The following is a 20,955-nucleotide window of genomic DNA, read 5'->3' on the forward strand; positions in this document are numbered from 1 at the left end:
CTCTCCCGTGCGGGTGGTTTGGGGTTTTTTCTTCCTCTTTTTTGGTTTTTTTTTTCCCCGTTTTTCCCCTCCCCTTTTTTTTCCTCCTTTTCTTTTTTCCCCTTCTTTTTTCCCCCCCTTTTCACGGGATCACGGCCACGGCGGCGGGGCCGTGATGTCGCCGGGAGCAGCCCCAGTGCTGCAATGCTGCCCGCTGCAGCCCTAGCGAGGGGAGGCGTTTGAGCGGCGGCCGGCGGCCGCACATCCTCCCCGCGGCAGCGGCAGCACCGCCGCCGCCTTTCTCTCCCCACCGCCCGCGCCCCGTGCGCCCGGACCGGTGGGAGAGGGTCCTCGCCGCCCGCCCAGCGCCGTCCCCCCTGCCCCGAACAGCAAATCCGCCGAGCCGGGCTTTAAATTAATAATAAACACCCCCCACCAACCCATAAAGGCGAGAGGGAGAGCAGAGCCGCGCACAACATGGCCACTCTGCTGCGGAAAATCGGGCTGATCCGGCTGCACAACCGGGACACAGAGGACCCCAAGCACCACCACCACCACCACCGCAGCAGCAGCAGCCAGCAGGGCTCCTCGCTGAGGGGCAGGGGCAACCAGAAGAACAGCAGCAACAAGCCGCAGCCGCAGGGCCCCCCCGGGGGCGGCGGCGGCGGCGGCGGCGGCTGCAGCAGCAGCAGCAGCGAGAGCAGCCCCGGGGGCCACAAGAACAAGAAGGCGCCGGAGCTCGCCAAGCAGCCCCCGCAGCCGCGCTCGGGCGGCGGCAGGGAGAAGCCGCGGGAGGCGGCCAGGGAGCCCGGCGCCGGTAAGGAGGCGGCGCAGCGGCCCGGCCCCGGCCCCGGCCCCGGCTCCGGGTCGGGGCCGGCGCCGCTGGTGCCGCTGCCGTCGGGGTCGGGGCCGCTGGCGCCCGCGGGCCGGCAGCAGCACTGCACGCAGGTGCGGACCCGGCGGCTGATGAAGGAGCTGCAGGACATCGCGCGGCTCAGCGACCGCTTCATCTCGGTGGAGCTGGTGGACGAGAGCCTCTTCGACTGGAACGTGAAGCTGCACCAGGTGGACAAGGACTCGGTGCTGTGGCAGGACATGAAGGAGACCAACACGGAGTACATCCTGCTCAACCTCACCTTCCCCGACAACTTCCCCTTCTCGCCGCCCTTCATGAGGGTGCTCAGCCCCCGCCTGGAGAACGGCTACGTCCTGGACGGCGGAGCCATCTGCATGGAGCTCCTCACCCCCCGCGGCTGGTCCAGCGCCTACACCGTGGAGGCCGTCATGAGGCAGTTTGCGGCCAGCTTGGTCAAGGGGCAGGTAGGGGGTCCGTGGGCTCTCGCTCTGCGTGTGCATGGCGGGGGGTGTGCGTCTGTGTGCCTGTTTGGATGGGAACCCCAAAGGGCAGCGGGTCAAGCCCTGCCTGCGGCTGACCTTGGCCAGGCCTGGGTGACAGATCTCCCCCGAGGACCTGGCGTCACTGGTGGGAAGGAGGCAGGGACACACGTGTTTTGCTCTGGGGTCCCTTCTCAGGCAGGTGCAGCGGAGGTGCAGGGCAGCTTGGTGGGGCGAGGAGCAGATGCCTCCACTGGGTCCTCCTCTTGTCCCTATGCTTGGGTCTGCTACATGTGGCACCAAGGTGTCATGCCCATTGCCCCCAAAGGGCACCTCCCTCACCCCAAAGCAAAAGGGGCTCTTCAGGCTCTAGTGGGGTTTGGGATTCGAGTCCTCCGCCTGCTGCCCTTCACCAACTCGTCGGCCATACTTGCTGGTCTCCTGCGTGAAGTGCTACCGCTGGCGTAAGGGTGCGACGCTGGAGCTGCTGCCCCCAGGTCTTTGTTTGGTGCCGTCCCGCATAGCATCCCTCGGGGGAGAAGAGGCAACCTCGGGTTTGAGGTTTGGCGCACAGGGCAGAGGCGTGGCACGGGGTCACACCTGGAATTGCTGCCTGAGCTGCCGGCAAAGTTGTACCAGTTTAAAATCTCCCTGCCTGAAAGGAACAAGTAATTTCGGATACGTACTGCAGTTAGAGCGGCTAGACGGTTCCTGCCAGCTCTCCTCTCCCGAGGAGGTCCCTGGTTCCCCCGGCAGAGGATCTCGTCTGAGCTGAATCAATGCATCTTATGCTTTTTTTCTTTCTCTCCTGCAGAATATGCTTAGAAGAGAAGTATTTCATAAGACGTTTTTAATAAATGGGTAAATATTGCTGGTGAAACTCGTAGCCAGTCCTTCTTTATGGTTATTGTAGTGGCCAATATACACATGGCTGTAGCAGGGTGATTCTCCTGTTCACTTCATGAATGCCCTTGAACCCAAGGGACAAGTACAGCTCCACGCCTGTCAGTAAATGACGCTAAGTAAGTTCTTAAATTCATATCTTGGCAAGGAGAGGGGGAAGGAGTAAATAATAATGTATTTTCATTTGCTTAAAAATGAGGTTACTCCTGTTTGCCTCTATGGAACTGCTTGCCTGAGCAGAAGTAAAGGTTTGGTTTCTCTTAAGAGAGAAAATTAATTTTGATTATTTAACAGACTCTTTTGTGAGTGGCTTTCCCTCCTTTTTCCCTGTTTGATTTGGGCCTACTGCTCCTGGTTTTTAACCAGATAGTATTTTTCTCTGCACTTCATTTGAAGAGGTCGAGTTTTCTAGGTCACCTTGGGATATAAAAAACATCTACCAGAAAAAAAAGAGCCTTAATTTACATTGAGCCAACATGGGATATGTTGGAGGTGTGTAGCTACTCCTACCGCATCTCGCTATTCGTTAACCTATCTTTTTTTATAGTGATCATAGTTCTCATTATTTTAAACAAGGGTTTAGAAGGACAATGCTAAATTCTCTCCATTTTTGTAACAATTCAGCATCTTTCTGCAGTATTGTATGTGGAATGTAAACTGGTTAAATTAAGGTTTACTGGAATCATAAAATGGCTCAGTGAAGAAAAGTACTAAATTGTTTTATTAGTAATAAATATTAAGCTATATAATCTGATAATTTTCTTCCCTAAGCCACATAAGAGATTTCCGGAAAGCAGTAGTAATTTTTGATAGCAAAATAGTTTATGTGTGCGTCATTAATAAACACACTTAAAGTGCAAGAGTTTCCGTAACATTCTTCCAGAAGTTTACAAAGTTAATTGTAAAAAAAAGAGAATGCATGTGGGACAAAATAAAAGGCTGAAATAAATTGCTGCCAGTAATTTAGCAGTTAAACAGGTGTGACATGCACATTTCAAAGTCTCAGAACATGCCTTCCAAGTGGAAGTGTTAATAGGCAATACAATAAATTTAATTTCTGGGTTACAGAGGTGCAGTCCGTGGCGGGTTGCCAGCCTGTCATCACAGCCGGGCTCCGTGTCACGGGAGCCGCGTCTCTGTCACCGCGCGCCCCTCCTTATGTAACCCCAGCTCCGTTGCGTGACGGGGCTCGCAGTACCGCCCGCGCGCCCCTGCCCCCCGTCACTCTCCGCTTTACAGGTGATCTGCTTGTGACCGTATTTTGTTAATCATGAAAACAGAGCCGCTGAAGCGCGGAGAGCCGAGGCGCTGCGTTTCCCAGAGCTGCGGGGCTGGTTTTGGGTAACTCTCGCCGTGCTGCGGGTAGTCCCTGCGAGGAGCCGTCCTGAACAAACAGCGATGGCCTACACCAGGTTAATTGTGCAATTTCTGTAGGCAGCCTGCACCCTGCAATAGCGTGAAATATTCAGCGCGCTTGCTATTAATCAGAAAGGCTGGAAGGGCGAGGTCCGTTCTCCACCGCCTCAAAACCAGCCCGCACGAGCAAATGGCGGCAGCCACGAGGCCGAGCGGGAGACGGGGCGCTGCCGGCATAAATGGGGCCTTCCAGGGAAATGTCACCGGTTCGCAGCGCCATGATTTAGCGTGAAATCATCGTGAACACTCGAGCCTGTGACGCACGCGAAAGCGCGCCTCGCCGGCGCGGGCGCCGGGGTGAGTGGGCAGGACTGAACTTCCCGCCGGCGCACCTTCCCCCTCCTGGCAATCTGAGTGATAAAACCAAGGTGATTTCATTCAGCGTTTCTCATCAGTCCCATTTTGCCATGCTAACTGTAATGCTGCTGTTTTCTGCCGGTTCTTCCTTCTTCGGAGGGAACGCAGCACTTCTTGGTCTGTTGTTTTGTCAGAGCTAGCAGTAACCTATCAACATATATGACCTTTTTTTTTTTTGACGAAATGATTAAAAAGCTGAAGAAACTAACACTGAAAATACATTTTCGGGCAGTCAAGGGTCTTGAGAAATTCAGATTTTTTAATGGATTTCACAGACCTTTTAGCAGAGTAAAAGAAAAATTGAGAGAAGTCATTCTGATGTCTCACAGGTGAAACATTTGACTCGGGAGTTATGTCCGTAAGGAGACTGAGGTGTGCAATAAAGAAATTGAGAGGTAATGTTTTTCCCTTACTTTTCAGCATTGCCCTTGTATGCAGGGAAACCAGGGTCCAGGTTCCCAAACCTGAGCATGTCTCCCAGGGGCTGGATTTTAAAGCAGGGTGGCTGTTTCGCCAGATTTCACCAAGCAGGAACCATGCGCCTCAGGTGACCTTGCTTGAGAGATGTCCTACCTTAAGGGATGCATACCCTTTCTTCCTATCGCGAATCTAGTATTGCATTTTTAGATATTTTTTGTCTGGGAAAAAAAATGTTTAAAATGGAAGAGAAACAATTTCTGTTTGAATGAAACAATTCAACAGTCCCGAACAACGCGCTGTTTTTCAAGTTGGGGTTTTGTTTGGTTGGTTGCTTCAGCTATTCAGCTGAGAAAATCAATTATTCACACAGCTCTAGTGAGTATCTTGAGGGGAATTCTCAGTGCTTATCTGTCTGGGATCCAGAGTCTTATTTTAAAAAACTCATTGTTGTCCTTAACTCAACTGTAGCCTTGGTTTTAAGGGGATGACTTTGTACTTGCTTCCTGCACAGTCAGCTGCTCGCTGGCTCCCGTCATCACGGGCGAAAGCCTGGCCCCGGCGAAATGGTCGCCGCGAGGTGCCGCGGAGCTGGGGTGTCAGCCAAGGAGGTGGGGTGACGCTAACAAAATGATTTGAATACCGGTTGTTTGTTGTCCTGGAGGCAACTGTTGGACATGCCTGTCTAGGCAGAGCCTCCCTTGTCTGTCCATCTATCCAGGCTGTGGAAGTGGCCCGCTGAGCGTTACTCCTTCTTAGCAGCACCCTTTAAAACGGTTTATTGGTAATTTAAGAGAGACATTGAAAAATGAGTCGGTTGCTCTTCGCTTCCTGATAACAGTGCTGTTGTCACGACAGTATTAATAACGGCAGGAAGGAAGGGGAACAGTGCCGGTCGTAGGAGAGCCACGAGACAGCGGGAGGTTCGTCGTGGCTCTCCTTGAGGACGAGAGGCTCTCCCTGAGGCCAGCGCCCGCGTTTCAGGAGGAGTCATCTCTCCCCTTTGAAAACATGGCGAACGATACCGTCCCGAATGAAAAGGAGCAGACTTTGTCGAAAAGTGGAGGAGGATGGTCTGTCCTCTAATAGACACGTTTCTCACTGGAGAGTAATGATTTGGTGCTGGTTTGGTGGAAGTTTAAGAGAAGACTAAGCTATGTGTGCCAGTGCCCAAATAATGTATCGGGAATTTTTTTTTTTTTGAGAACAACTAACACAGCTGCACCTGATGCCTTGAGGACTTTGGGCTTAAGCTTGCAGTAGTGTTGACCAGTAGCAGCCTTGTCCTCCTTTTTGTGAGTCCCTTGTTCTCTCTGTGGAGGCTGGGGACAGGGCTGCCAGCCAAAGGGAGGTCTCAGGTAACTGGCGACTCTGCAGATTATGTCATGGAAAAAGTTCGTACTTTTGAGGAAGATACTACCTTATTCTTCCAGTGAAGGGAGCATAAAAATTTTGTCGGGACATACTAAAATAGGAACGGGGAACCCCTAGTTATGAGTGCTCTTGCTGTGGTGGGCTTCTGTATAATGATTTGAATCAAAAACAAAATATAATTTGTAATTAAAATTTCATTTTCTATAGGAAAATTTCCTGAATTCAAATAAAAGTTGTTGGCATATAGTACTTTCGTCCCTCGTATTGTAATATTAGAAATACCTCAGTGGAATCCCGTTAATTTGCTTCAAGAGGTATGTGCCTTGTATGACCATTGGACTGATTTATCTTTCCATTTTAAAAATACAAGTATCCCAGCTGACTTCTACCAGACTGAAACAGGAGAAATGGACTTGTTCTATGAAAAACAGATACAGAAGGTAGCAGTTAATCATAGTCTAAATTACTCCCTCTTCAGCCTTTCAAACAAAAGTATGAGTGAGCAGATAGCAGATGGGACTTGCATGGCATCCAGGAGGTCAGCAGACTCCAGGTCTTTCAAATATGTATAGCAGAAATTAATTGCAAATCCATGGGTTTTCATACTCCAGATGCTGGGTCGGAGGACTGTAGCCATGAATAAATCAGCTAATCTCAAAGGCGGCAGAAATGTATAGAGAACACAGTGGTGCCTCAATTATTTGGAGCCATTGTATCGTATTAGGGCTTTAAAAAATAAAACCGGCTTGCTTTTTGCTTTCAATTAGTTGCTTGAGCAAATGATGCCAGTTATCATCAAGGGAAGAAATGTTGCTTTAGGTCCATGGTTGAAAAACACATTGACTCATATACAAAGATTACAGAGGAGACAAAGAATATATTATGGGGCTTGTTCCCCATGAAAAGGTATGAATACTGGGCCAAAGAGGTAACAAAGAATATTTTTTAGCTACAGAGGAAAATCAGATATATTGGCCTTCTAAGATTTCTCTTGTATTGCAATTGAGAAACCTAGGAATTTCAAGCTGAAGTTTAAGTGGGAGCATATGTATTTGCTATGTTGAGATGCTGGGACTGATGAACGGGCTGGAAAAAACATTGTTCATGTGTACTCTGATATATTGCTGTTCTGACTATCCACTATTATCATGCAAATATATTCTACTGAGAGGAATGAAGACACAGGGATTCCAACTCATTGAAGTAGGAGGCTGTTTTAATTCTTTTAAAAAGCAGGGGGAACATAATCTCCATTTTACCCCTTCAAAGCATAAAAAGGAAAATGTTAAAATACTTTCAACTATCATCCTTAGTGTTAAAATAGTCATCAAATAAGTTAAATCACTAAATTGAAACAAACTGCTTATTTTAAAACATGCTTTTATGGCAGGTAGAACTAATTCTTCCTGGCGGTACTTGGCTGATCTCCTAAATAAGAATTTAAAAGAATTGTCGCTTTGGATTATAAGAAAATTGAATTTGCTCAAAAGAGCAAGATTCTTCTTCCCTGAATTATAAAAGAAGTCCTCATTTTCTTCAGTGAAAGTGTTCAGATTTTTTTTTTACACAGAGAGAACTGTGTAGCATTTGGGTGTTTTGTCAGATACTTTGTTGAAGAATTGTATTTTCTCAAATGCAGAAAGCCTAGTCCCAAGGGGGGACGACGTGTCCTCTGGAGGAGTAACCTAAATAACCTACTTTCTATTGTGAGGAAGATTTACTCTTCCTTTTACAGGCTAGCCTTGAAAATACGCAGATTTCGTAGCATCTACACAACGCCCAGGGATTTCCATGCATGACCGGAGACTTCCAGATCGAAGATTTGTAACTCCACAGTAATTCTGGCCCTTGTATCGCGGGAGTCTTATTGCCAGGCGTGATCCGAGGCGTGTCCCCGGAGTGGGCATCTGCTCTCACGGAGCGGGACGTTGGTTAGGAAACGTACTATTAGCTGCGTTTCTTTTTCCCATCTAAGCTCTTTTGGGCTGATGAGAGTCAGTGAAGATCTCTTCTTTTCCTTGACGTATTCAGTCCTTCACATGCAGTTTCCAGTTTACAAATTATCTTCTGTAACTGTCAAAAAAGGTAATGCTGACATTAGGCGCGAAGGGAGGTGGGAGGATGGAAGGATTGCCAGGTGCAATTACTCCGCGGCTAAACAGGGAGAACTTCAGGGGCTGTGGTGATTATGCTCTCTGAATGGCTCAAAATATATGTTAAATTTAATGTGCGCAGGATCCAGTTGTCTCGCTTGTAAATGGAATGCCAGGTTTGTGTTGAATATCATCGTGTTTTTGAAAAGCATGTGGCTTGGGGCTGGTCTGAGTCGTACTCCACAGAGGCATTTCAGGAGGGTGCTGAGCACTCCACGGCGTTGGTCCTTAACTCCGGCTGGAAACAGCGGTTGTTAAGTATTTTTTTTTTTAGCATGGTGAAACTTTGGGAAATGTGGAGATAGACATTGTTGTTTGGGCTGTAGCTCCTTCGCCTTTACAGCCTGTCATGAAGGATGGTTTGCTTTGCTTCGGTTGGGTTTACACTTGCGGTTGTGTTTAACTGAGTAACTTCAGATTCCTGATGTGGGGCGACCTGTGGGCAAAGAGGGGCTGTCATGCTCCCAGCCTTTTCACCTGGACTTGCCCTCAGTAGCTCTGCTGGTGCCTGATTCCACAGAGAAGTCGTCCAGGGAGCTCGGCAGAAGACAGAGAAAACGACCCTTCATCGTCTAGACTAGCAGGTGCCCATTTGACGGCAGGAGACAGGGACCACCTCTTTTGATGGAAGCCCACCGTGTTGTAAGATGGCACCTTCGCCCCTGGAGGTGCTAGAGGCACCTTCCAAGACTGTGGTCGGCTGTCAAAAGTTTCTTGTTCTTTTGCCAACACAGAATTTGTCCCGCCCGTAAAATGCAAGAAGGGAGTTTCTTAGGGAAAGGCGAGGAAGAGCAGCACAGTGCTCTGCAGCTGTCAGACAGGGATCGGGGCTGTAAGTGTTTGTATCGATTAAGGGCTACTTGCACCAGGCTGCACACAGACGAGTGAGCATTAATAATTACTCAGCTGGAACTCGGATTTCTTTTTCCTGAACAAAGATCAGTCACACTCCCAGAAGGAGCAATTTATAGGATGTTTTAAAGCCGGAACTTGCTGAGTTTTCACTTCTTTGTATGGATTATTCTTAAAAAGGAGACCAAAAAAGGCGTGAAAATACTGCTTCAGAAATTACACATTTGCAGGAAAACATCCCATTTTTAATTCGCTTGTGCTGCAACATTAACAGTATTTGTCTGCATCATTTTCTATATTGCTTTGTTTTAGTTACAGCTAATAATTATATATAGTGCAATATAAATTGTGTGCAGTTTTTGAGACATGATTAACAGTGCCTCATCAGTACATGAAGGAAAAAAATTACAAACCATGTAATTGGGAGGAGAGACTGTGTATATTGCACTCCAGCAATGATGTTGTGACACGTTGCAGTCATTGCACCAAGAGCACGACAGCAGCTCACTTCAGCATTGCTCTGCTTTTGAATGCTTCTCTAAAGCCAGTCTAAATATTTTTCTCTGAGAACTTGTTTAAATATTCTAGAATAGGACCGGTTCAGGCTTAAGCACTGTATTCCTCTGTTACTTATCAGAAAAGATTTGAGTATGTTTGCGCAGTGTGTGGCTTTGAACAGTTGAGGCCCAAACCCATCGGTCGCTGGCTCATTAGTGGAACACGTTACATACTGGAGACTCATGGTGTGCTCCAGCTCTTAGAAAATCCACAGTGTTTGCATCGTCCATGGAGAAGCCTGGGACAACAGACTTGGATCCTTGTGGGTCTCCTTCCTGTCCTTGGAGGGATCACCACAGAGGCAGTGTGTGGCACAGTGACTTCCCACAGTCTTTTGTGTACCTCTCTAAACCTTTGCTTGTTTTCCGTCTTTTGACATTTACCTAGAAGTGGGTCGCTAGAGCCTGCTATAGAGATCTCTTAAGAGACGAAGGGAGAAAATGAAATTGTACCCGTGCACCCTTATGCTGGCTTAAATGATGGGCCACATTTAGCCCCATGTGCAGAAGGCAGGTATGATTTGCCCTTGGAAGACCAACCTCAAGGTATTTGCATTTCCAGGATTAATGAAAGGAATGCAGGGCTGAGGAGTTTGCGTTAAGACCAGTGCTAACAACGTGAAGGCTTGCCTGCTTCTGAGTCTATTAGCTGTGTACTGTTTGCAATGAATACAACTTTTAGTTAACCACTCCAGGAAAAAAGGTCTGGATGTGCCTGAAGGGTTTGCTGTGGCATCTCAGAGACCTGTAGCACAGGGGCTTGCGCTGTTTCCAGAATAACCTCAGTCCTGTAGGGCTGGTGACTGCATACAAGAAATCTCTGAAAATTTGGGACCTAGTAACACAGGGACTTGCATCAGGAGAGGACTGAGCACAACTTTGAAGGATTCAGGACCTGGCTACACAGTGCCACAGCTGACCTATGTTGGCAGTTCAGCTCCAAGTAACTAAGTTGGACTTACAGACCTCCATAAGTCCCTTCCAGCACTTTGGTGATTGTATGATCCTGTGAAAGGCTGGCCACCGTTACATAGTCCTGTCCTTCCAGGCAGTTCCAAAAGTGATACGATATGGAAGCACACCTGACGCTGTGTGCTACGCCAAAACTGTTGCGTTTTGGTCTGGGAGCTACTATAGTTGGTTTGACGAGAGAGATAAATCCCTTCGTCGCTGCCAAAGAAGTCCCCTTGAGGCCATCCTGATTCTGGAAATACCAGAAGAAATGTCAGAGCTGTTTTTCATGACACACAGGCCAGACGTGGGCAGATACGTGGTTGTAGCAGGATTACAGGGCTAAAGAGCTTCAGGCTTCATATTTGGATCTCTGTACAGGACTTAACTGTGTCTTCGGAGCACTTCGTGACGTGGTGGTGTTGGGGAAGAAAAGATATGGCACGTTGCTGATAATGGTACTGAAGGACTTTAAAGAGCTATTAGATGTAGAGGTGAATATTTGAGGATGAATATTGAGGATGCGCTTCAGTGTCACATAGCGTTCTGAAAGGGAGGACATGCTGATGCGCCGATGATTGTGGAAGAACGTGGAGACTACTGCGGCATCACTGAGAAGTAGAAAAGCTCCCAGATTTGCCCACAGTGGTCAGCAAGTGGGGCTGCCAAATCACGAGTGAGATTGACCTCGGGTCTTTTGCTGAACATGGTGGGTCGGTATGGCCAGGGTCCTGAGAAGGCTACCCGCAGCAGACGGTGCTCCAGGAGGTCTTTCTCCTAGCAGTTACCGGGGTTCTAGGCTGGATCCTTATCAGCCGTTTGTCCAAACGCATTAGTTTGGGCAAAGAGTAGGTGAGTGGCGCGCGGTTGCTCACCGCGCCGCGCAACCTCGGCGCAGCAGGAGCAGGAGTGAGTGAGGCGGCTGAGGGCAGCGCTTGTCCCCCTGCGTTTCAGCATGGCTGCCTAAACCGGGTGGATGCTGTGGCATTACTTTCACCTTTCATATGTTTCTAGCTTGTTAAAATTATATCTCGATAAGTACATGAAGTCACAGCAGATGGCAAAATCTGAAATGTTCTCTCCAACTCTTTATTTTAATTAGGTTTTCAGTTATCCCGTTATGAAAAGCGCTCTGTGAGCGTCTGAAAGTATTGCAGCTGTTTCAATAAGCTCCTGGTGCGACTTCTCAGAGCTAAAGTCAACATTAATATCGTTATGAAAGGCTTTATTGGGTTTTATCTGTTGTTTTTAATCTTTTGTGGAATGTTTTGATCTTGCTCAGGTATCAGTTTGATACCTTTTCTTGATTTGGTGCTGGACACATCAAAACACTGGCCGTGCAAATGATCGGTATTCCTTACCACGGCAGTAGTGACGTGCGTGGTTTAGAGATTAGTCGAAATGCAGGTGTGCGCGATTGAGCTATGGCCAGCGCTGTATTTGCATACTGTATTTACCATATTTATCATATTTACAGAATGCAGCAGCTCATAGTCTCCTGACCAGAGTTAAAATGACTGCATATTTAAGTAGCAATCTGAAAATAAACTGTAGTCAGAGCTGGTAACATGGTTATTTGACACTTTCTTTTATAATTGTGTCCAAAATGCCATTGTTAGTTAAACTTGGGAAGAGTTTTGTGGGAATGGCAAAAAGCTAAAAATCATTAAGACATTAGACACCACTCAAGTATAGACTCAAAAGCATCTGAACTGTGTTGACTGAAATTCCACCCTTCTTTCTTTTTACCTCAGGTTTACTTGAGGCACCAAAAAGGGAAACTTTCAGTCCATGAGGTTAAATTTTATCCAAATTATAAACACTTGGCAGGATATTGGTTAATAAGAGACAGTGCTAACCATGCCACACAGAGTTTCTGTATAAACATAGAAATACGTGGACTACAGTCGGGTAGAGTTAGCTGGTCTTTGACGATGCACTTTACACACAACCTGCATATGGTACCAGAATGCCTTTTAGAAGTGGATTTAATGATCTGTTACATTAATAACAAAGAAGTATGAGAATAAATTCATGGAACAATGCTCATTTCATCTCCTGTGGCTCCAGTAACATTTTAGATAATGTGATTCTATTCACTGCATTATTGCAACACCAAAGAATTCTTACTTTCCCTATTTGAAAGCAGTAAGTAGCTGACACTGAATATGAGCGATAGCTGTTCTCAATGCAAAGATCCTATTTCTAGGTTCAGATTAGTATTCATACTTTGATAAAACTGGGAAAGGCATGGATCATACTGTGCTAAGTGCTATGCACACAAGTCAGAAAGGTATCAAAGCCTTAAATGATAAAAAAATCATACGTATAAGACAAGAGATGGCAAATGGACCTAATCCAGAAATTAAGGAGTAGAGTAGGTTTATATTTACTTTCAAAAGTATTTAATTGGTGAGACTTTGAGGACAGCATTTCCTGTGCTGCTTTCATCTTCTGTTGCACTTTGCTTTATCTTTTCCTATGTTTCTCTAACTATGCTTCCAACAAAAGCTCGGATTAGGAAGAAAATACAAAACATGTTTTGTAACAACAAAAATACTCCTGCAGGATATCTAAGATAATTAGTCAATGAGAACCTGTTATGCTTTGAGCACCCAACTGGAATAGCAGTTCTTGAGAGGAGCAATATTAGAACTAGCAATCATGAGATTTTAAAAATATGTTACCTGGTTTTATTTAATTATTCCTTTTGTCAAAACTAAAAAGGAACACTTTCTAAGAAAATTTATTAATGGGATTAAATCAAGTACCATTCAGATCATACTTATTTGGGAAATAGTAATTGCCAGATTAGTTTGGGGATGGGGACAGTGTCTTGCTGTTTCATCTATCAAAGGATATTTAAAGAGGAAATACGTTGCTCGTCTGTAAATGGTGACTAGGTAGGAAGGCGAAGAAAAGCATCGACAGGTAAAATAGCTATTTTGTGAAAACCATATGGGTATAAATTGGCTGCGAATAAATGGAGGTGGGAATTAGAGGCTGTTCCTAATCTTTAGTTAAGGCAGGCCCTGAAAGAGAAGTCAACCTGCATGGAAAAATAACTTCTTAAAACAGGAGTAGGAAGCAGCTTTTTTATCTCATGTGTCCATAATTTTGTTATAATAAGAGCAGTGCTGAACACAAAAGCGTATCTGTGCAATATTGTGACAGCTTTCTAGAATTAGATGATTTGTCCACACTACAGAGTAATCTTACTCATTTTACTCCGGAAAAATAACTTTGATACTCGGAGGACAGAGTTTGTTTTCTTTTTTCCCCCTTTTTTCCTTCCACGTACCTAATTATTTTCTCAGTATTATTTGTTGCATGCGATTACGAATGACAATTTTTTGGTTAAAATTCCAAATTGATGGTAAAATATGGAAGGCAAAAGATGCAACCTGATGATTCATTTGAGCAAAGGAATGGAAAAAATGGGAACATCCTAACTTGGTTCTTAATAATTGTAACACTGCAATATGGTATCTGCTCATTAAATACCATTTATTCTAAAAAAGGCTTTCAGTGCAGTCTATCAAGCAGTTATAAAAATTATTAGATTTGTGACTTTAATAAACCTCCATTTTGTGACAAATTCAATAGGCGTAAATACTTTAAAGGGTTTTATTGCTGTAGAGTGAAATAAATCTGCAGCTATATTTCTTTTTTGTGTTTCTGTTAGTTGGTAATTGACATGGACCAATGTGCAAAATAAGGTAAGCTATTAATAACTTAGTAAATGTCTTATGTTGCCAAACAAGGATTTGAAATTATATACTGCTGTGCATTTAGAGATAATATTTAATTGCAAAGTAATAAAGATGCAGTATGTTTAAATGTATATATTTTTATTTATTATCAAACTTGTCATGAAGGGGTAATAAACAAGGTAGAGTTTTTTATGTAGGTTGGAAGCAAGTTGGTTTTAAGGTGCTCCTGCCTTTATGAAATGCCAGGGCTATTCGTTTCTCACGGGTCAGATTGGAAGAAGAAGAATGGAGCATGTTTCGTGGGATGGATGTGATTTTTAGTGATGCTCTGCATTGGCAGCAGGGTGTGGGGGGCGAGATACGGGTAGCCCTGAGACGTAGCACGCGGAAACGCTCCGCTTTTGTGATGGTTCTCCAGAGTTGTCAACTCTGTGATATTCACACCTTGGACTTTTATGAGCGTGTCATCAAAATTGGTTTGAAACCTCTTTCCGTCTCTCCAGCCGCAAGCTGGTACCTCGGCACCGGTTGCAGCAGCCTACCTCCTTCTCCACCCACAGCCGCTGGCCCGGGGGGGCCGGGGAGCCCCTTCCTCTCCTGGGCTGGAAAGGGCCGCAGGGGACGCTCGCAAAACCCGCCCGTCCCCAGGAGCCGGTGGAAAGCGGCACCCCGCCGTGCCGAGGCACCGTTTCTGTGGCGTATTCGTGTGCCCCTCGCGGTCCCTCTCTGCTTGAGGCTGCGCCCACCCCTGACCGTGCGGGGCAGGCATGAGGGTCTGCGCGCCCAGTGCGTTATGGCAGAGGTCCCTTCGTTTGCTTGCAGGGGTCCCTGCGCCGCGGAGAGGAGGCGAGCCGTGCGGCACGGCCGCAGCAGCAGCCGCTGGTTGCTGCATGCAGGGCAGCATGCCAGCACAGGGGCTTGCTGGGAAGAAATAGCCCGGCAGATGTCCTTTTTTTTTTTTTTTTTACTGCATATCATTTTTAATCATCTCTAATAATGTATCTCTCTGCCCCAGTTTGGGAACTCTGCTTTCTGGTACCCGTTAAGTGAATGCCTCTTGGCCTGACGCGTTGAAAAGTTAAGCTGTGGTTTCCAGCTGCGTGTTCGCGTGTTTAATGAAGGTTTTCTTTTTTGTTTGGTGCAGGGCCGTATCTGCAGAAAAGCTGGCAAATCAAAAAAGTCATTCAGTCGAAAGGAAGCTGAAGCGACATTTAAGAGTTTGGTGAAGACCCATGAAAAATATGGGTGGGTGACCCCGCCCGTCTCTGATGGCTGACGTTAGCGACCTGCACTTGACAAAAATGCTGAACAAAAGTACTGTGACATCTCCTCAGTGCTGTACGCCACCCATCCTTTTCTACTTCAGCTTCAGTTACATACCATGAATGTCAAGGAGACATCTAAGTTATTTATGAACAGATGTGTTTACAGAGGGAGAGGAAAAAAAATGCTGTGTAGGATTATATTTCAAGACTGGAGAATGGTCATCATTGAAGTCACTTGAGCGGATGCTGAGATTGCGTCATTTGCCCCCATACAGCCCACATTGTCTTCAGCTTCTTTCCATGACAGCAGCACCAAACAGCAGTACTGGAAAGTCTATCCATTACTGCTCAGTTCATTTAAATGTAAATGAAACAGTTAATATTTAATAGGGAAGCAGTGCATTGCAGGTACATGTTTGCTGTGCTGTTTATCTTTGTCTCCTAGCAGGTCAACATAACTTGAAGATTTGTCTTTATGTGGAACTGTGGTCTGCTGTGACTAAATTTAGACCTCATTTGTGCTCTATATATGACCTTTAATTCATAAATGAAACCAGAATTAAAATGCTGAAAGGTCCTAGTGTTGAAAAATTATTAAGTGGAATCACCCAACTGGTTACAATGTGCTATCTATGCTGATATTGTGATGTGCTGTTCAGAAATAAACCAGTGCAGTTAGCTGAAGGTTAGGCGGTTTTTTTAAACACATCCACGCCAGGGCTTGGAGTGGTTGGTGGTAGCAGAACCATTATTAACCTGCCGGTACCTTCTGCAGTAGCATGTGGCCTGTCAGTTCTTCAAAATGGCAAAACAAACGAATGGAAATGGACAAAGCAACCTTAAAAAATTATCTGCTTAATTTTAAAATGATATGCCAGTAACAGAGTAAAAATTTTCAAGGCAAATGGAACATGGTTTGTACGATGATTTGCATGACTGGAATTTTCTTTTTTATTTTCACTCAATAGACATTGTATGTACTTAGAGCCCAGTATCTGAGAAAACCCACTGGTGTATATAAATGTCCTATTATTTAATCATTAAGATTTAAGTTTTCTGGTAAACAAATTGAAAAAAAAAACTTTTAAAGGGACTCCATAAAAGCTGAAGGTAATGTTAAGAATGGTATAAGAAAAGCATTGAAAAATGTGGATTCCGAATGGAAAATCGTGTTGGACACATGCTGAATAAAATCACCAGTATCGTTTCTGCTGACTCAGGAATTCAATCATTTTGGCCAACTTTTGTATTCAAAGTAATAGGTTTTCTACTGTGAAATTCTAGGCACCTTATAGATACATCTGCTGTGGTGATATTTTACTTGAAAGCAGGACAGTAGCGATTGTAAGACTAATTTGGAGGGGGGGGAAAAAGTATGCATTTGAAAACACTTTCCGTTCTACGGCTAACACAAGACCAAATCGAAATGGTTGACCAGTTTCTGTATTACAGCAGCAGCGGGCACTGTACAGAGAGTTCTGGGGTTTCATTTAAAACTAGACGCAGCGGAGAAGAACAAAAGAGTAATGAAGGAGAAGGGAGTTCGAACGCAAGCAAAGAAGCAGCACAGCAGATATTTGTGCAAAAACACTGCTCAGTTTATCTGTAGATGTTTTGCCAGTGTAGCTGTTTGTCAGCTAGACAGGGAGAAGAATAATCAAAGCCTTCACCAAAATGGTTACGCAGGTCAGAGCCACTCAGTTTTGTGGACATGGCTGGTTTCTTACACTTCTCATCTCCACCAGCTGCCTCTTCTCTTTCTCCTCTGACCATTTGTGGTACCCACCTGGCGTGCCTTATCTCAGTTACAAATGGAAATGCTTCGTACCACAAATCTGCACAGATCTTGCTGTGATTTATCTCACCCTGCTTTGTACTTGGAGACGATGCTGTAATCAATGTATATATACTTTTTCCCTCAACCTGTGTATCAGTTCTGTGCATTCAGCAGCAGAATGTGGCTTTTGAGTGAGGAATAACATTTCAAATAATTTATTTACTCAGTTTTATAAACATTTTCTTGCTATCCCTTACGAAAGAGGAATGTGTGTTTAGTTAGGCATCAAATAATTTGCAATCCTTAGTGGGACTCCCTGAGAACATACAGAGGGATCTAGCACTGGAAAGCATAAGGTTTGTTACTTCCCTTCAGAAAAGTTCTTCCCTCATCAGCACGGTAAAATTATGTTAAAAGCAGTGTGAAGGTGTGGTAAGTCTTCGGGGGGGATTATTTCTTTCTCTGCTGTTTTTTAACCTGCCTCTTTTTTCTGTCAGTGGGTTATTTTAAATCTTCCTGAGAACCATATCTTTAATATTTAATTAAAGGGTTAGCTAAAAGGAACGTAGTGGGTGGATTGCTACCACTTCCCTCAAACCTACTTATTATGTGTCTTCTTAAGTGTGCTTTAAATAGTTATAGCAAACATCATCGCTAAAAATCACAGTTACTTTCTGGCTGTAGGAGGTTCTCTGTATCACTCTGAGTCTTGGAGCAGTAGGAGAGGCAAATCAAAAAATCTGGAGTGCTTTGAAGCTGTAGCAGAAGGGGAGCAGAGCGCGTGTGATAAGCTACAGCAACAAATCGTGCAAGGAACAAAGAAAGAAAAGTACACTGCATGAACTAGGGCAGGATGAAGTTCCTGCCGCACTAAAAATAAGGCTGCTGCTATTGAAGAGAGGGCTTACAGCAGGAGCAGCCTGTGCTGGGGGAGATGCAGGAGAAAGGGGGCAGCGGGGAGCACAGCAGCATTGTGCTTCTGGCCAGGGAGGAAGGGAGATGGCCAGGAATGTAGTTAATTAAGAGATTTAGAAAGAGGGTTGATCTATTTTAGGGAAAATTAGTTCACGGTTTTTATCTAGCTGTATGCTAGACAGGTTCTACTTTCTCTGCAACGGACAAGCCTAAAAAAAGTGAAAGAGAAAATTGGGAAAGGAAAGGTGCGTGAGAGGGAGGAAGAGAGCAAGACCTGAGAGAGAAGTATGGGCTGGGGAAGATATAACTGGGCAGCTAAAACACAGGATAAAAAAAGCCTGTTGATGGAAGGGTATAAAATGAGGGATCAAAGGAGAAGAGCACAGCACAGTACCAGAAAAAGCAACAAGGAGGGCTGAAGGACAGCAGTTCAGATAGGACCTACTGCAAGAGCTGATTGCAGAGCTGCTCCAGGTGCCTTTCTGTTGAGGGCGCTTCAGTGAAAAAGATCCTATAATGTCCTTTTTGTTTGTGTCCTAGAAAGTGATATGTGCTTCCTCCTCATTCTGTCCTCCTTCTGGCAGCTGAGAAGGATGTTAAGATTGGGAGCTGTGGTATGGAACTCAAATCAGGCCATCGCCTCACTTCTGTGACTGAGAAATAAAGCCAAGTGTCATCCTAAACTCGAGGAGGCCAAAATCAAAATACATTCGCCAGTTGTCTACTTTGTCAAAGTTCCTCAATATCAAAGAAGTGGAAGGGGTTTTTTTGCAGACAGTAAACATCAATATTCCCCCTTTATCCAGTCAAAAATCTCCTTAGAACTTCTTGTGAAATTAGCAGTCAGCACAGGTCCTCCAGCTCTCATTAGACCCATTTTATCAGGAATATTATTTTCCATCTGCTGTCCCCAGAACAGATGATTAATTTTAAACTAGCATCTGGGGAGGTGTGAACTTGTATTAGGAAGTTACTTCCTGCTTCTTTGGAATACGTCCTTTTGGAGGACCTTTGAGTCTGAAAAAGCTACTTGACTGAATACAGGCATTGGACGAAGAAAGCTTATGATGAAGGAAGAAAGCTGTCTCCGAATACCTGAACACTGAAAGATCTCCACAAAGAACAGAGCTGATGATTTATATGGGAATATATTTCTGTGTGGTTAGAAATTGGTCCTAAAAGTTTAACAATCAAAAACTCAGCAGTCAAAGACCTCTTGAACTTGCCTTGTTTTCTCTCCCAAAGGCAGCGTGTCTCCTTCATTGCAGCCTAAGCTTCAGTCCCAAAGAAAGGTAATAGGTGTGGTCTGTTTATTTGGTGCTATGGCACTGTATGGTACAAAAACAGACTCACTTCATTCTCCTTGTCCAAAGCAGTCCATAAGATCCTAAAACGGAGCTTCTTGCATAAATAGCAGGGTTGGGACAAAGCCTTTCTAGTATAACAAATACACGTGATATGACTGTGTAATATATATACTTTTAGAAAACTCATTTAGAAAGATGTTCAGAGTCACAGCTGCCAAGCAGCGATCGCTGTGATGGCCAGTGCTGTGATGTGTATGTACTCCCATTCCACAGGAACTTGCAATAGAGAGAAATCTATTCCTGATAGGCTGACTGTACAGAGTCAGCCTGTAAATACTGTAGAACTAACTGGCATTTGGGATTTAAATCTCAGGGGTTTCTTCGCCACATTTTACTCTTTTTTTTTTTTTTGAAATTTTCCAGCTCAGACATGGAGCCATAGTGTCTTTGTTTTACACTAGCATTACGGCCAGCGTGGTTATTTACACGACTCCAACGAGGTGGTCAATTATGAACACACTTCTTGTTGATGAAGTTTTTAGAGGGTAACTGTCTTCCAGCTGAATGCCTGGGTGTGGAGCTTGGCTGATGTACTGAGGATTTACTTTTTAGCGTTACGTGGGCAGATGTGACGCATGCTTAGGCATCTGAAATTACATGGGGAAGCTGAAATTACATGGGGAAGCATTTGCATAGAGTCAATGTGAAAGGCTTGTCTCTTCCATGGAGTAGGTAACTTCTGGTGAAGAAGGTTCCTCTCAAACTGTACTATGAACTATACAAACAGAATTAAGCAGGCCAACCTGCTGGTACAATACAATTTTTCAGTTACGTATCCCCTCCCTGACAAGCACCAACCTATATTAAATAGTCTGCTACAGACGTCACATTTCAGAAGATGACAGTCAGTAGAGATGCTGAAGAAAAACTCCTGGGTACGTATCTCCTCCAGCCTTCCGGGTGCATTCCTGGGGGGAAGATGCAGCCCTGATCTAAGTGAATGAGAGAGACCGAGAGGGCCGTGCACACGCACTAAGAGCATGCACTGCCCTGCAAAGTGCCAGCTATGGGAAGCTGGGGGCAACAAGCCTCTGAGCCTACCTAGGCAATGTGCACCCTGTCTTGTATTCATATACCAATCTTGCAAATACTTTACAATTGTGCAAATGACTTGGATTGAGTCAAAGGGTTCAGTACATCTCTGACCCGAGTTCAGATTTGCAGAGCAGATGGGTTACTAAATATGCACTGGAGGTTTTTGTGTGAGTTAGTGACACATTTAAAGTTTCGCTTTGCTCGCTCTGAAGAATAAAGTGTCTGTCAAACTAGGTCTGAGGACAAATAGGTTGGAAGTGAGTCACCTGCTATTATCAGCACAGCTGCACTGGAGAGGTGGTTTCCTTTGTACGTCAAAGGGTAGAGGTGAGGTACTGCAGCAAGAGCAGTTGGTAGGACATCGCAAGAAGTTAGAAAGATAGAGCTTGCCTCTCTGTTCCCCCCCACCATATTATTGACTACTTAATTGCACCCTCTTAAATGTACATTGCTCTGCTTTGTAAATTTTACCCCCCTTTGTATCACTTCAAAGTTTTACTGATGTGCTAAGGAAACCTTAAAACAAGTCATGTAAATTTACTTTTAAAGCCTGCATTTCAATCTAGAAGCATGCAAATGCCATGCTGAC

At 45.1% G+C, this 20,955-nt stretch overlaps 1 protein-coding gene across 1 annotated transcript; it reads left to right on the forward strand.

The window, feature by feature from the left end:
• The first annotated feature begins 371 nt into the window (after window positions 1-371).
• On the forward strand, window positions 372-16,479 carry UBE2QL1 (ubiquitin conjugating enzyme E2 QL1). Its single transcript, XM_075140835.1, has 2 exons — window positions 372-1,299; window positions 15,152-16,479. Exons 1-2 carry the CDS (start codon window positions 457-459, stop codon window positions 15,281-15,283), a joined length of 975 nt encoding a protein of 324 aa, XP_074996936.1. The 5' UTR covers window positions 372-456; the 3' UTR covers window positions 15,284-16,479.
• The last annotated feature ends 4,476 nt before the right edge of the window (window positions 16,480-20,955 follow it).

The sequence above is a fragment of the Calonectris borealis genome, chromosome 2, assembly GCF_964195595.1.
Source record: "Calonectris borealis chromosome 2, bCalBor7.hap1.2, whole genome shotgun sequence".
Taxonomy (NCBI): domain Eukaryota; kingdom Metazoa; phylum Chordata; class Aves; order Procellariiformes; family Procellariidae; genus Calonectris; species Calonectris borealis.

Coding starts and splice junctions, on each gene's coding strand:
- UBE2QL1 (XM_075140835.1), top strand. CDS start 457: ATGGCCACTCTGCTGCGGAAAATCGGGCTGATCCGGCTGCACAACCGG. Junction 1,300..15,151: donor CCAGCTTGGTCAAGGGGCAG/GTAGGGGGTCCG, acceptor TGTTTGGTGCAG/GGCCGTATCTGCAGAAAAGC.